At 42.2% G+C, this 16,782-nt stretch overlaps 1 protein-coding gene across 4 annotated transcripts in view; it reads right to left on the bottom strand.

The window, feature by feature from the left end:
• The window catches only part of NUP160 (nucleoporin 160), a 71,005-nt gene that overhangs the window by 40,540 nt on the left and 13,683 nt on the right, over nucleotides 1-16,782 (bottom strand). For all 4 annotated transcript variants that reach the window (XR_012423221.1, XM_005577914.5, XM_074013609.1 and 1 more), the window contains exons 5-11: nucleotides 15,756-15,834; nucleotides 15,095-15,209; nucleotides 13,860-14,018; nucleotides 3,971-4,048; nucleotides 3,609-3,706; nucleotides 1,330-1,414; nucleotides 2-70 (exon numbers count right to left, since the gene is read on the bottom strand). Coding sequence is in view for 2 of the 4 variants with exons in the window: in XM_005577914.5 (XP_005577971.1) it covers nucleotides 2-70; nucleotides 1,330-1,414; nucleotides 3,609-3,706; nucleotides 3,971-4,048; nucleotides 13,860-14,018; nucleotides 15,095-15,209; nucleotides 15,756-15,834 (683 nt within the window). In the remaining 2 variants the exon portion in view is untranslated. The remainder of the gene's footprint in view (nucleotide 1; nucleotides 71-1,329; nucleotides 1,415-3,608; nucleotides 3,707-3,970; nucleotides 4,049-13,859; nucleotides 14,019-15,094; nucleotides 15,210-15,755; nucleotides 15,835-16,782) is intronic.

Genomic DNA, 16,782 nt, shown 5'->3' with positions numbered 1-16,782 from the left:
CCTGTAAAGCCTTACATAAAGCTTCATTTGTGAATTGTCCTGGTGTAAAAAGACTTTGCAGATACATCTCCTGTTAGAACATTAAAACAAAAGTTACTATCGTCCTAAACAAAATGTGGAAGTCACCACATAACACCAAATTCACGCATAACACCAAAGTTTGAGTTTCTACTATATGAACATTGCCATTTTGCCCTTCTATATGTGGGCAATAACAGTAATGCAGTTCCATGTTTTCACCCTGAAAGTGAAGACTGCAATGTCTTTGAGTCAACTAGAGGTACTATACTTAAAATGGTGTGTTCCTCACAGAGAGCTTCATTGGGTTTCAGCAGAAAACAAGCTTTGTCAAATGCCAATCTTAAATAGAAGAAGCAAATCTAGTTTATTGGTGATATACATTGGTAAGAGAACAAGTAAATGAAGCTGGTTTCTACACCATCTATAGTATTCATTTTATGACTCACATGTAAAAGAAATGGAACCAGTAATAATAGGTATTACATGCAAACAAAACAAACAGCAATAAACTCTCACAAGTAGGGAAATGAAGTAGAGAGAACATGGAAAAATCTCATACTGCCTAATGATTTTGACCAACTCTCCTAAACTAGATTTGCCCCCAAGTAGTAATTCTCACTAACAGTCATTCAAGTTTCCTTCCTTCTACTGAGCTTTTGATAGATGATAAAATGACCGAAATGAAGGAGAAAAACAAGAATTTTAGTAATCAGCATATAAAGCCAAGTGCCAGTAGTTAACTGGAACAATAAATAACTACCACCAACAAATTCTTGGGATTAAAAATGTAGTAAATGAAAATTCAATTTAAGATTTTTAAAGTATGGTTTTTACTCCTGCAAATAGTCATTGTTTCAGATCCCAAGCCCATAATCTTTAACATCATTTTAACACTAAGGCATCAACTGGAAACTTTTTTATTTATCCTGAGGGTGTCCCTTAAACATGTGGAGATTTGGCCGGGCACAGTGGCTCATGCCTGTAATCCCAGCACTTTGGGAGGCTGAGGTGGGCGGATCACCTGAGGTCAGGAGTTCGAGACCAGCCTGGCCAACATGGTGAAACCCCGTCTCTACAAAAGTACAAAAATTAGCTGCGTGTGGTGGTGCGTGACTGTAGTCCCAGCTACTCGGGAGGCTGAGGCACAATTGCTTGAACCCGGGAGGTGGAGGTTGCAGTGAGCCGAGATCATGCCACTGTACTCCAGCCTGGGCCACAGAGTGAGATTCTGTCTCAAAACAAACAAACAAACAAACAAACAGATCAAGGTAAATCATTCCCTTATATAACATTTGAGCATTTACTTACTCTGGGGTCTTGATCATCTCTGATGACAATCTCTTCCTCTGGCAGAGGCTGCATAAAAACTGGATTCCACTGACCCGCAACATTACTAGAGACAAAAAAGTCCACCAGTTTATATAGAAATGATCACTAAAAATGAAAGGCAAGCTGTTGGCAGTATCTGGGCAGGGAGGAACCCATCACGGAACCCCTGCAATGACTGCTTGATTCTATTAAAAACTTTTTTTTTTTTTAAATAAGAAAGAAACATTTTTAGCAGAGCCTAGTTTTTATACAAGTTTTCTTACCAAGTTTTAATAAGTACCTTCCTAAAATTGACTCATTGTTTCAGATGCCAAGCCTATAATCTTTAATGTCATTTTAACACTAAGACATCAAATACAAAGACTAGTTAACTTTCATTCTGCATTTACTATTTGCTAGATATTACGCTAGATCCAGTTTTAGACATTATTCATGTATGCCTTACAATTCTTTCAAGGATATAGTACTCCCATTTCACAGATGTAGAGAGTGAGGCTGAGGGTTTATCACAGTTGATAAGTTGCACAACTAGGATTCCAACCCTGCTCCAACTCTGCAGCCTGTGCTTTCTGACTACTTTGCTCAAACGCCATCTATAAGGAGTACTTTTTTATCTTCTGAGGTATGGCTTGAGGTCAACCTGGCGGGGGGCAATCATTCCCAGAATTCTACCTTAGGCTCTAGGGTTATCAGGGACCCAGAGGGTTCAATTAGTTCAGTGGTCCTCAAGCTCTGTCCCAAGGGATCCTCTACAGGTGTTTCAGGGGTTAGACAAGTGCTTGCTTCAAAGGGTTTGTTTTTTATTTTTTGTCAGTCAAATTTAGCAGTGGAGGCCTGTATACCAACTTTAGTGACACTAACGTAAAGTTCTGACAATCCATTATCATGGGACCAGCCAAAAATTGTTTTGTGAAATGTATTTTTAACTACCTAAAGTTTGCAAACTAATATCATGTACATTAAAAAATATTAGATACCAAATATATCTAATATTAGATATAATCAACATTAAATTGTGTTATAATTTCATACACATAAAAAAAAAGTACACATTCATAGCTCACTGAAGCCTGAACTCTGAGGCTCAAGCAATCCTCCTGCCTCAGTCTAAGGTGCAACGTGCCACCACACCTGGCTAGTTTATTTATTTTTATTTATTTATTTATTTTTGAGATGGAGTCTTACTTTGTTGCCCAGGCTGGAGTGAATGGCACGACCTTGGCTCTCTGCAACCTCCGTCTCCTGGGTTCAAGAGATTCTCCTCCCTCAGCCTCCTGAATAGCTGGGATTATAGGCACATGCCACCATGCCTGGCTGGTCTCAAACTTCCAACCTCGTGATCTGCCCACTTCGGCCTTCCAAAGTGCTGGGATTACAGGGATGATCCACCGCACCCAGCCGCTATTTTTTATAGAGACATGGTCTTGCTATGTTGCCCGGACAGGTCTTGAACCGTGGTCTCAGGCAATCCTCCCACCTTAGCCTGACAAAGTGCTTGGATTACAGGTATGAGCTGCTGTGCCCGGCCCTGTTTTAAAGTGCAGTGAAAAGCACTGCACTTGTCCAATCTATTTCTCATCTCATGATGAGAAAATTGAAAACACAAAGGCTATAGTGTCCTAATGTAGCTGCAGGAATCAGGAATAGTCTTTGCTTAGAAACAAAGAAAACTCCCAGATTAGAGGTATTTTTGGATATGTGCTATCTCTCCCAAGAAATATGGCATTTTATCTTAGTCCAACCCCAAAAAATCTCATTTTGTCCTAAAACAAAAATGTAAAAAACAACACAAAATGCACAAGAGGTATTTCAGGAAGACAGTAACAAGAGGAAAACCCAGGGCTGAATTATTCAAATGAAAACCCTTGACTTCATTCTACATAAAAAGCTCTCATCTTTTTTTTTTGAGACAGTCTTACTCTGTCGCCCAGGCTGCAGTACAGTGGAGCGATGTTGGCTCACTGCAATCTCTGCCTCCTGGGTTCAAGCAATTCTCATACCACAGCCTCGCCTCCCGAGTAGCTGGGATTACAGGCACCTGCCACCACGCCCAACTAATTTTTTGTGTTTTTAGTAGAGACGGGGCTTCACCATGTTGCCCAGCCTGGTCTTGAACTCTTGAGCTTAACTGATTTGCCTGCCTCGGCCTCTCAAAGTGTTAGGATTACAGGCATGAGACACCGTGCCCGGCCTCTCTTGTCTTCTTAGCATGAAATTGCTTGGGGTGAGGTAGGACGACAGAATTAAGTGACCCATACTGTTCAAAGTTGATGTATTTCACAACTGTTTGGTTCTCAGCATCATGCCACAGGGCCCAGATATCCGTGGAAGTTAAGGCAAAGTCAATCAGTGTCTCCTAGGAGGAAATGTGGGAAAAAAGGGATAAAATAAGAAAGAAAGTAGTAGTTCATGGTGACTTACTTTTTCATCTGCAGGAGAGGTAAATGCATGAAAACCAAACATGGTACCACATGAATTTGGTAAAGTCTAAATGAAATTTTGTTTCATACATCATGAAATTATTCCATTTTAAGACTACAATCCCATTACACCATAACAGAGTTAGCCAATACTTCTTTTTCTTGTACTTATGTGATATGCAAAGGATGAATCAACCTACCTGAGAAGTGAACAGTGAAGAAATGTGATCTAGACTATAACGGTTACTCTCAGTGCTCACCAACTGGAAAACGCAGAACTGTTAAAACACAAGATAATCATTTATTACCTGAAATAATCAACATGTTACTTTTCGAAGCAAGGGCTATTAGCATTCAGAAACCTTTAAAAAAAATTTTTTTTTTTTTTTTTAAATGGAGTCTTGCTCTGTACCACAGGCTGGAGTACAATGGCATGATCTTGGCTCACTGCAACCTCCGCCTCCCAGGTTCAAGCTATTCTCCTGCCTCAGCCTCCCGAATAGCTGGGATTACAGGTGCACACCACCATGAATGGCTAATTTTTATATTGTTAGTAGAGACGGGGTTTCACCGTGTTGGCCAGGCTGGTCTCAAACTCCTGACCTCAAGTGATCCACCCGCCTCGGCCTCCCAAAGTGTTGAGATTACAGGTGTGAGCCATGCCGCCTAATTTTTGTATTTTTAGTAGAAGACAGGGTTTTATCATGTTGGCCAGGTTGGTCTCGAACTCCAGACCTCAGGTGATCTGCCCACCCTGGCCTCCTAAAGTGCTAGGATTACAGGCATGAGCCACTAAGCCCAGCCTAAAGTAACTGTTTTTATAAAGAAAATTTACTGTAAATTGTTAAGAGTGATGATGACCCTTTACTTATATGCAGCTGTTCACAAAGAAGTATTAAAGAAAAAAAAGTAGCAAAATTCCCTTTTGAGAAAAATAGTGTATGAATTATGAAAAAAAATATGTAGTGCTTATATCCATTCCAGCCTGAACCTGTGTTTTACGACCTACAAATCTCAATCCATTCATGGTACATGAAATCAATTTAGCAGGTCTCAAACAGCATTAAACAGACAAACAAACAAACAAACAAAAACCCAACAGTCCAGGCTGGTCTTAAATTCCTGAACTCAAATGATCTTCCTGCATCAGCCCCCTGAGTAGCTGGAACTATACATGTGCACCATCAGGCCCAGCTGAAGATGAGTTCTTGTGAAGAAAAAAGAAATAAAATACTACCAGTTCACTATAATCTGAATAGGCTAACAGTGTTACATAGCTGTCAAAAAAGTTATTCTGATTTTAGGCTTCAATGAAGAATCATAATACTCAAAACAAAGGAAGTAATAGCTCTGCTCAATTTGACACACTCCTGAACTACTACATTCATTCCAGATCTGACCTTTAGAGCAGTGGTTCTCAAAATGTGGTCCACAGATTCCTAAAGGTCCCTGAGACCATTTCAGGGGGTCAGTGAGGTAAAAACCCTTTCCTTTTTCTTTTTTTTGAAACGGAGTCTGGCTCTGTCGCCCAGGCTGGAGTGCAGTGGCACGATCTCGGCTCACTGCAAGCTCCGCCTCCCGGGTTCATGCCATTCTCCTGCCTCAGCCTCCCGAGCAGCTGAGACTACAGGTGCCCGCCACGGCGCCCGGCTAATGTTTTGTATTTTTTAGTAGAGACGGGGTTTCACCGTGTTAGCCAGGATGGTCTCGATCTCCTGACCTCATGATCCGCCCGCCTCGGCCTCCCAAAGTGCTGGGATTACAGGCGTGAGCCACTGCGCCCGGCCCTTTTTTTTTTTTTTTTTTTTAAGACTGTCATTTAGGCTGGAGTGCTATGGCACAATCTCCACTCAGTGCAACATCTGCCTCCTGGGTTCAAGCAATTCTCCTGCATCAGTCTCCCAAGTAGCTGGGATTAATGATGCCCACCACCATGCTTGGCTAATTTTTGTATTTTTAGTACAGTCGGGGTTTCACCATGTTGGCCAGGCTGGTCTCAAAACTCCTGACCTCCGGTGATCTGCCCTCCTTGGACTCCCAAAGTGCTGGGATTACAGGTGTGAGCCACTGCACCCGGCCCCAAATCCTTTGCATAATACTACATCATTTGCCTTTTCACTTTGTTGATATTTGCATCAATGATGCAAAACCAATGGCGGGTAAAATTACTGGTGTCTTAACATAAATCAAGGCAGTGGGACCAAACTGAACACCCTTTCAAGAGAAAAACACTCAAGAAACAAGGAGTAAAGGGGAAGCTCCTCAACATGACATAAAGGGCACTTATTAAAAATTCAGGCTGGGCACTGTGGTTCACACCTGTAATCCCAGCACGTTGGGAGGCTGAGGTGGGTGGATTCCTTGAGCTTAGGAGTTTGAGACCAGGCAACACGGTGAAACCCTGTCTCTATCAAAAATACAAAAAAATTAAACATGCATGGTGGCACATGCCTGTGGTCCCAGCTACTTGGGAGGCTGAGGTAGGAGGATTGCTTGAGCCTGAGAGGTGGAGGTTGCAGTGAGCTGAGATTGCGCCACTGCACTCCAACTTGGGTGACAGTGAGACACTGTCTCAAAAAAAAATTCACAGATTACTGTTGCATCACGATGAAAAAAAGAAAAATTACCAGCTAACATTATACTTAATGATGAAACACTGATAACTTCTCCCTTAGCAATAAAAATCAGGAATGAGGTAAAGATGCACAGCATGGCCAACATGGTGAAACTTCGTCTCTACCAAAAAACAATACACAAATTAGCTGAGCATGGTGGCACACACCCGTAGTACCAGCAACTCTACTCAGAAGGCTGAGGTGGGAGAATCGTTTGAACCAGGAGGTTGCAATGAGCTGAGAGTGCACCACTGTGCTCCAGCCTGAGTGACAGAGTGAAACTCTGTTTCAGAAAAAACAAAAAAAGACGTAGGTTCTTGCCACTTCTATTCAACACTGTACTGGAGGATCTAGCCAAGACAATTGCCACCCACCTCCATCCAAAAAAATTTTTTTAAACCCCACAAGAAAGAAGGAAAAGAAAAGAAAGAAAACGCATCTAGATTAGAAAGGAAGTAATAAAACTAACTTTTTTGTGAGACAGGGTTCTGCTCTGTTGCCCAGGTTGAAATGCAGTGAGGCAATCAGGAACACTGCAGCCTCAACCTTCCAGGCTCAAGTGATCCTCCCATCTCAGCCCCTCAAGTAGCTGGGACTATAGGAACGAGTTACTACGCTCAGCTAATTTTTGCTATTTTGTAGAGACAGGGTTTCGCCATGTTGCCCAGACCACATATACAATGGTGACTCCATAAGATTAAGTTTATAATACCATTTTTTTTGTTTGTTTTTGAGACAGGATCTTGCTCCATTGCCCAGGCCGGATGGCGTGATCCCAGCTCACTGCAACCTTGGCCTCTGGGTTTCAAACAATTTTCATGCCTCACAAGTAGCTGGGGTTACAGGCACAGGCCACCATGCCCGACTAATGTTTTGTAATTTTAGTAGAGACGGGATTTCACTATATCGGCCAGGCTGGTCTTGAATTCCTGGCCTAAAGTGATCTGCCCACCTTGGCCTTCCAAAGTGCTAGGACTACAGGCAGGAGCCACCATGCCAGCCTGTTTACAGAATTCTTACAATTCAATAACAAAAAAGACAAATAAACCAATTAAAAAATGGGCAAATGAGAAGACTGAAGCTGGATCCCTTCCTTACACGATATACAAAAATCAACTCAAGATGGATTAAAGACTTAAATGTAACACCCAAAACTATAAAAACCCTGGAAGACAACTGTAGGCAATCCCATCCTGAACACACGAACAGGCAAAGATTTCATGACGAAGACACCAAAAGCAATCTCAACAAAAGCAAAATTTGACAAGTGGGATCTAATTAAACTTGAAAGATTCTGCACAGCAAAAGAAACTTTCAACAGAGTAAACAGACAACCCACAGAATGGGAGAAAATATTTGCAAACCATGCATCTGATGAAGGTCTGATTTCCAACCTCTATAAGGAACTTAAATTTACAAATGAAAGGCAAACAACTTCATTAAAAAGTGGGCAAAGGACATGAACAGACACTTCAAAAGAAGCTACATGCCGCTAACAAGCATATGAAAAAAAGTTCACTATCACTGATCATTAGAGAAATGCAAATCAAAACCACAATGAGATACCATCTCACAGCAGTCAGAATACCTATTAAAAAGTCAAAAAATAACAGATGCTGGCAAGGTTGCAGAGAAAAGGGAACATTTATACAATGTTTGTGGGACTGTAAATTACTTCAACCATTGTGGAAAGCAGTGTGGTGATTCCTCTAAGAACTAAAAACAGAACTACCATTAGACTCAGCAATCCCATTACTGGGTATATAACCCAAAGGAATACAAATCATTCTACCATAAAGACAAATGCAAATGAATGTTCATTACAGCACTATTCACAATAGCAAAGACATAGAATCAACCTAAACGCCCATCAACGACGGACTGGATAAAACGTGGTACATATACATCATGGAATATATGCAGCCACAAAAAAGAATGAGATCATGTCTTTTGTGGAAACATGGATGGAGGTGGAGGTCATCATCTTCAGCAAAATAATGCAGGAACAGAAAACCAAATACCACATGTTCTCACTTATAAATGGGAGTTAAATGATGAGAACTTATGAACACAAAGAAGGAAACAACAGACATTAGGGTCTAGAGGGTGGAGGTTGGGAGGAGGGAGAGGAGCAGAAAAGACAGCTATTAGGTGCCGGGCTTAATTCCTGGGTGATGAGATAATCTGTACAACAAAGCCCCATGACATGAGTTTGCCTATGTAACAAAGCTTCACATGTACCCTCAAACCTAAAACAAAAGTTAAAAAAAAAGGGGGGAGCCAGGCGTGGTGGCTCATGCCTGTAAGGGATGGGAGGTTGAGGCTGCCGGATCACCTGAGGTCAGGAGTTCAAGACCAGCCTGGCCAACATGGTGAAATCCCATCTCTACAAAAATATAAAAATTAGCCGGGCATGATGGCGTGAGCCTGTAATCCCAGCTACTTAAGGGGCTGAGGCGGGAGAATCGCTTGAACCTGGGAGGCAGAGGTTGCAGTGAGCCAAGATCACGCCACTGCACTCCAGCCTGGTCGACACAGCAACATTCCATCTCAACAACAACAACAACAAAAAAAAACGAAATGATCTGAATAAACATTTCTCCAAGGAAGATACACAAATAACCAATATGCACTAAAAAGATGCTTGGCATCATTAGTTATCAGGAAATTTAAACAAAAACCATAATGAGATAATACTTCATACCCACTAGGATGTCTAGAATTAAAAAGTCAGATAATAACAAGTGTTGGCAAGTATATAGGAGCAGTAATCATAATAGATAAAACGCAGAAACAACAAAAATGTCCAACACAAATGAAAGAACTCCAACACAAATGAATAAATGGTGGTATACAACTGAAAATTATTCAGCCATAAAAGGAATTGAAACCACATTTGCAAAAATCATAAAAGTGAGAAAATGATGACAATGAAAGAGATCTGGGCCAGGCGCAGTGGCTCACGCCTGCAATCCCAGCACTTTGGGAGGCTGAGGCAGGCGGATTACCTGAGATCAGGAGAGACCAGCCTGGCCAACATGGCAAAACCCCACCTCTACTAAAAAAATACAAAAAATTAGCCAGGCATGGTGGCATGCACCTGTAACCCCAGCTACTTGGGAGGCTGCAGCAGGTGAACTGCTTGACCATGGAAGGTAGAGGTTGCAGCAAGCTAAGATCGCGCCACTGCATTCTAGCCTGAGCAACAAAGCAAGACTCTCTCTCTCTCTCAAAAAAAAAAAAAAAAAAAAAAATATATATATATATATATCTATAAAAAATAAGAGAGAGATCTGATCTAACAAATTCCATCTTTTTATTTTTTATTTTTATTTTTTGAGACAGAATCTCGCTCTGTCACCAGGCTGCATGCAGTGATGCGATCTCAGCTCACTGCAACCTCCACCTCCCAGGTTCAAGCGATTCTCCTGCCTCAGCCTCCTGAGTAGCTGGGACTACAAGCACGCACCACCACGCCCAGCTAATTTTTGTATTTTTAGTAGAGACGGGGTTTCACCATATTGGCCAGGAGGGTCTCGATCTCCTGACCTAATGATCTGCCTGCCTCGGCCTCCCAAAGTGTTAGGATTACAGGCGTGAGCCACCGAGCTGGCCCACAAATTCCATCTTGTCTTTAATCTCCAAACTGCCTCTGGTCATTCCTGAGCGTGGGCAAAGCTCACTTCGAGAGAAATTTAGTTTACAGTTTAAATAATAATAGCCCTTCCCCCAAACCAAACCACCTCGGTAAAACGAATGAAAGGTCACCAGGTTAGGAAGATGAGAGGGGCCCGAGTTCATAGTTAAATGATTACCAGTCATTATTCTGGAGGTCATAAGATTTGCAACTTCCCCAATTACTTCCGTAAATAACATCACCATTGTAGCACCTTACACTGGGCTTTTAAAATATGTTTTTGGTTTTTTACATTTCTGGCCCTAGCCAGATGAGCAAATCTTCCGTGGCCCCAACCCAGAAGCAGACTCAGTGCACAGGATGGTTTTCCACACTCCTACAATTGCAACTCCAACCAGTCAGCAGCACTCACAGCCTAGCCCTGCCTGCCAAACTGTCTTTGAAAAACCCGAGCCTCTAAATGTTCAGGGGGGCTGATCTGAGTAACAGTAAAACTCCGGTCTCCTGTTTAGCTGGCTCTACATGTATTAAACTCTCTCTATTCCAATTACTGTCTTGATAAATCAGCTCTATATATTGGGCAGTTATAGAATGAAGTGCTGACAACACATGCTACATGGATGAACCTTAAAAATATTAAGCTAAGTGAAAGAAGCCAGTCACAGAAAACCACTTATATGATTCCACTGACATAATATGACCAGAATAAGTAACTTTATAGAGACAGAAAATAGATTAGCAGTTGTGCAGAGCTGGGAAGAGATTGGGGAAGGGAAGAATGATAGCTAAGGGTATGGGGTTTCCTTTTGAGGTGATGGAAATGTTCTAAAGTTGACTATGGTAATGGTTGCTCATATCTGTGGATATACTAAAACTCATTGAATTGTATACTTTAAATGGGTAAGTGAATTACATCTCAAGAAAGCTGTTTAAATAAATGAATAGGCTGGGCATGGTGGCTCATGCCTGTAATCCCACCACTTTGGGAGGCCGAGGCAGGTGAATCACCTGAGGTCAGGAGTTCGAGACCAGACTGGCCAACATGGTTAAACCCCAACTCTATTAAAAATACAAAAAATTAGCCAGGCATGGTGGCAGGTACCTGTAATCCCAGCTACTTCGGAGGTTGACGCAGGAGAATCGCTTGAACCCGGGAGGCAGAGGTTGCAGTGAGTTGAGGTCATACCACTGCACTCCAGCCTGGGTGACAAGAGCGCAAAACTCCATCACAAAAGAAAAAAAAAATGAATAAAGTGAACCTGTCATCTCAGGGAAAACAAATGATGGTATTTGTTGCCAATGATACATTTCAAGTTTCAAAGTGAAAACTATAATTTCAGAAAACTTTGTATCCACTAACATGAACTCCAGAGCTTCTCAATATTTAAAAGGCTCCTCTGAGAGATCATCAACGATAATAATTGTGCAGAAAGGGTTAACATAGCAGGCCTGAGGCTGCTCTCCTTAGAAAGGCTTACTTGTACTCTGGGAGGCCGAGGCGGGCAGATCACAAGGTCAGGAGTTCAAGACCAGCCTGGCCAATATTGTGAAACCCCGTGCCTACTAAAAATGCAAAAATTAGCTGGGTGCGGTGGTGGGCACCTGTAGTCCCAGCTACTTGGGAGGCTGAGTCAGGAGAATTGCTTGAACCCGGGAGGAGGAGGTTGCAGTGAGCTGAGATCGCACCACTGCACTCCAGCCTAGGCGACAGAGCAAGACTCCGTCTCAAAAAAAAAAAAAAAAAAAAAGGAAAGGACAAGAAAGGCTTGCTTGCAAAGTTGGCAGTGTTCCCATGGTTCCCTAACTGGTGAGAATGGTTTACTGTGCCTAGACTGTTTGCACAAACAATGCAGTTTATGCAGAATATTTGTTGTTTTCCTTCCAGGAGACTGGAAATTTGGTACATGCTAGGCAGAGGGTCCCTATATGACCAGTCCCCAATAACAATCTTGGGCACTGTGCCTCTAGCGAGCTTTCCTGGGAAACAACATTTTACACATGTCATCACAATTGAGTGCTGGAAGAATTGAGCACGTCCTGTGAGACTCTACTGGGAGAGGACTCTTCGATGATTGAGTCTGGCCCCAGACTTCACTCCATGTGCCTTTTCCCTTTACTGACTTTGCTTTGTACCTTTTCACTGTAATACATCTTAGCTGTCAGCACAACTATGTACTGAGCCCTATGAGTCCTTTCAGAATATTACTGGACATGGAGGTAAGGTGGTCTCGGGGATTACCCCCCAAAACAGTAATTTAGGTATTGCATAATAAAATGTGCCAACCCACATCCAGTCAGTTTTAATTTCTAATAAGGTAAATATCCACAGATATAACCCACATAAACAAAAGCTCTTTGCAGTTCTCGGTAAGAGTGTAATAGGGTCCCGAGACCAAAAGTTTGAGAACCACTATTTTAGTTTGACAAACTAATAACATGTTGAGGAGACTGATTAACAGGATGTTACATGAGTAACAATGGAAGGAACTAAGGAAGTTAGAGCAGGGTCAATTCTCCTACCACCTACAACCTACATAGAGAAGAGCATACTTAGGGGAGATAGATAGGTATGTTCAAACAGTTCAAGGGTTGTCCTCCAGAAGAGAGAATAGAACAATTATATGCAATCAAGAGAAATGTCTTGATAGAATGATACTTTTGGGCCACAATATTAGGAAAAAATTGCAAGAATGAGCTCTTCCTCTTCCCTTCCATTCTGTTCCTGAGCAATCCAGTCCAAAAACCAATAGGTACCTAGAGCAAGGTAGATATCCTTGCTGGCCAGAAGGTAAGGGTCGGGGACCTGAGGGGGTTGGGCTTCGGCATAAGGGGGTTGTTCTTCACTCTGAACAGGCGGAAGGGAACATCGGTGCAGGCATGTCCCAGCACAGGAGTGAGAACACTAATAGAGTGGGAAGGGCATGTGTGCAGGGGTGATATGGCCGGGTGTGATGAGGCAAGAGCCTAGAAGAGTGTCCACATTTGGGACTGCCTGACTTCGGGGGGAGGAGCAGGAACAGTTTGAGAAGGCTTCCACGTGGACAGAAAGCTTGGTGCAGGGTGGAAACTCAGGTTGGGGGAGGAGGAGGTCCACTGCATGGGGGCAGTCTCGTGGTCTCAGGGCCCAAACAGGGTAAGGAGGACATCCACATTGGAGGAGCAGTGTGGAGTGGGCTATGAGAGCCCAACAGAAGTGAGAAGGGCATCCGGGAAGGGAAGTGACCTAGCATGGGGACTCAGTGGGGGAATCAGAGCCCCTGCATAGTAATGGAGACAGAGGCTACCTCACTGAGCTGTTATTAGGATTAAATGGATAAAACGCATATACCATATGAGCCCAGAGTAAGCACAATCCCAGTGTTTGCTATTATTAATGGCCATAAAGGGCCTGGCGCAGCACCAAACACAGAATACTCAACAAATGGCTGTTTATTAAATGATTACACTATTACCTCACATCCTACATATCTCATCTACAGACAGCAGCTACTGTCTGGATGCTAAGCAAATTTATTTAGAAAAATTAACTTAACCATAACGACTTAACACCTACATCCTTTCAGGAATTCTGTGTTTTTCACCTAGACTTCCTAATTTGTTCTTCTTGTTTAGTTTTGGTTAACTTTTCCTTTCATATTACTTTAAACTCTCTACTTCCTTTCATACTGACCCTTCCTTCAAGATCTTCTAATTCACACAGTAGCACAAACCCAACCAACACCTCAGAAACACATCTAGGTCGGTGAAAAGAGCTTGAACAGACTCACTGAGTCTACAGCCATTTCTCCACATCAGTACACACAGAATAACTTGGTATGTGTCTTATGTGTTTCATACCTGTCCTTGTTTTGGTGCATGCATGTATATCCCTATGTAGAGTCCCATGGCAGGGGAATAAGCAAGCCGTAATTTGTGTCCAGTTCCAGCAGTGAGCCGAAGGTCTTTCTTCACAGGGACATATTCCAGCATGTCAGCTACCATCAGGCACATTTGCTCCTGTCCAGGAAAACAGTTAATAGGTGATATTCAAGGGATATTCAGGCTAGAAGAACGTACCTTTTGAAAGGATGGACCTTTCATTATATCTACCACTCTATCTAGTTTATCTGCTAAAAGCCCTTACAGGTTTTTGTTTTAAAAGGGCTAACACGGGCCGGGCGCAGTGGCTCACTTCTGTAATCCCGGCACTTTGGGAGGCCTAGGTGGGTGGATAACCTGAGGTCAGGAGTTCAAGACCAGCCTGGCCAATATGGTGAAACCCCATCTCTACTAAAAAATACAAAAATTAGCCAGGTGCAGTGGTGCATGCCTGTTATCCCAGCTACTTGGGAAGCTGAGGCAGGAGAATCACTTGAACCTCGGAGGCGGAGGTTGCAGTGAGGTGAGATTGCGCCATTGCATTCCAGCCTGAGTGACAGAGCAAGACTGTTTCAGGGGAGGGTGGGGGGCGGGAGGCTAACATGTAAAACATCTCTTCAGTCTGAAATATAAGATCAGACTCATATAAAATATAAGCTGTATTTTTTTAGATGAATCTTGAAAACCATTTTACCAACTTACATTTTTAAAACATATTTGTTGCTCTTAAATGAAACATCCAGCCTGGGTAACATGGCAAAACCCGGTCTCTACAAAAAATACAAAAATTAGCCAGCTGTGGTAGCATCAGCCTGTAGTCCTAGTTATTTGAGCAGCTGAGGTGGCGAATAGCTTGAGCCCGGGAGGCGGAGGCTGCAGTGAGCTGCATTCATGCCACTGTACTCCAGCCTGGGTGACAAAGTGAGACTGTCTCAAAAAATAAAAATTTTAAAAAAAGAAAAAATAGTGAAATGTATACTTTGTACTACTCTTTCAGTGTTCCTGTAAGATTGATAATTTTTCCAAATAAAAAGACAATAAGGAGGAAAATATATGCAAAATAAAGCTAAATGAAACTGTCTGAATCTGGAAGTGACCAATAATTTCCAAACTAATTGATCTGATCATCTTTAAGAGAAACAGCAAAATTTATTTCAATTCTCATGATTCACAATGCTATTTTAACTTACAGCAACTATAAATGTAGCACTTACCTTGTAAGACCACATTCGTAGTTTATGATCCTGACACAGAGCAAAGATGAAGGCATCATGCTCCACACAATGAACAGCAAGACTGAGGGGACGATCTGAAGGCGACTGGTCACCCCTAAAACATAAGACCCAGTTTTAGAGTTTTACTGCTGCAAAGTATCTCATCATTAGAATTTGCAATTCAAGAAACATAATAGAATTATAAATGTACACTCTTAGCAGAAGGACCAAGAGCTTATATGCTAGTATAAGACAACTACATTTCTATTTGGTTTATCACCAATTACTACAATAAAATTTAAAAGGCTCTACATAACAATGGAAGACTGTTTCCTTTTGTATTGTTTTCCTTTAACCATCAAAAACTTTCTACTTCTGATAATTTTACACAAAACTCGATTTGGGTAAGTCAGGGCAGAGCACCGAACTGGGTATTCTGAGAATATAAACAGTAGGCTGCTTTATGCTGTCAATGCATCCAATTGCAGACGAAATGGACTTGGGAGTATGGCTTTCCTCAGATGGAATTTGATTTTATTCTGACTGTTCTCCTTTCCAGTATAATGTTTGCCTTGGAATAAGACTGGAAACAATAACTGCCGACCAGTACAAAAAGATTAAATTTTGGGGCCCTTTGATTTACCTACCAGACACCACTCACCTGATGGCTGTTGGCATCCAGCCTGTAAGCAATCGTTGCATTACTGAACTCTGTTTCAGCTCCACAACTGACACCATACCTGCAATGATATCCAAGGCACCTCTTGAACACACTTTGAGAAACCCAAAGGCAAGAATGATGTAACCACGAACAAGGTCTTTATAATAGGCAACAGGCTTCTGTATTTCTGTACTAACAAAGTTTTAGGACGTAACTTTCCTACATATATCACACCTAAAATATTTTGAATCATTATTAGATCCATAAAAATAGCATTTTTATACTTCCCGTGGAAATTTTTGCCTTTTACAGACAGTAACCCATATTGCCACCCAGCAGAATCACTTCATTCTTTCCAAAACAATCCCTAGGTACCTTTCCTGTGCCAGGCACAGTCCTAGATGGTGGTGACATAGCAGTAAACAAAACAAATTTTAAAACTCCTGTCCTCATGGAACTTATATTCCTTTAGGGGAAGGGGAGAAGCAGAGACAGTTAAATTAAGTAGAATGGCAGTAAGTCAGAAAAATAAGACACAAAAGGAGTACAGAGAATGCCAAGACATAGGGAGGGCAGGCAGGGACACTGCAATTTTGAAAAGGGTGGTCAGGGAAGGCCTCAACGAGGTGACATTGAGTAAAGACCTAAAGGAGCTGCGGGAATGAGCCAAGCTAGTAGCTGGCTATACCAAACGAATGCCTTGAAGTAGGGGTGTCCCGGCATATTCAAGGAATTGCAAGAAGGTATGTGGCTGGTGAAGAGGAGGGGAAGAGTGAACAGATGAAGGTAGAGAGACAGCAGTGGGTCACTCTAGGCCAGTGTAAGGACTCTAGGTTTATTCAGCATAACATGATATATTTAAAACCCAACTTAGGTCATGTTGGCCAGGTGCGGTGGCTCACGCCTGTAATCCCAGCACTTTGGGAGGCTGAGGCAGGTGGATCACTTGAGGTCAGGGGTTCGAGATCAACCTAGTCAATGTGGCAAAATGCCGTCTCTAACAAAAATTCAAAAATTAGCCAGGCAT

This window comes from Macaca fascicularis, chromosome 14, assembly GCF_037993035.2.
Source record: "Macaca fascicularis isolate 582-1 chromosome 14, T2T-MFA8v1.1".
NCBI classification, from domain to species: Eukaryota; Metazoa; Chordata; class Mammalia; order Primates; family Cercopithecidae; genus Macaca; species Macaca fascicularis.
Note: the sequence above shows the minus strand (reverse complement) of the source record. Positions and strands in the feature narration are given on the sequence as shown.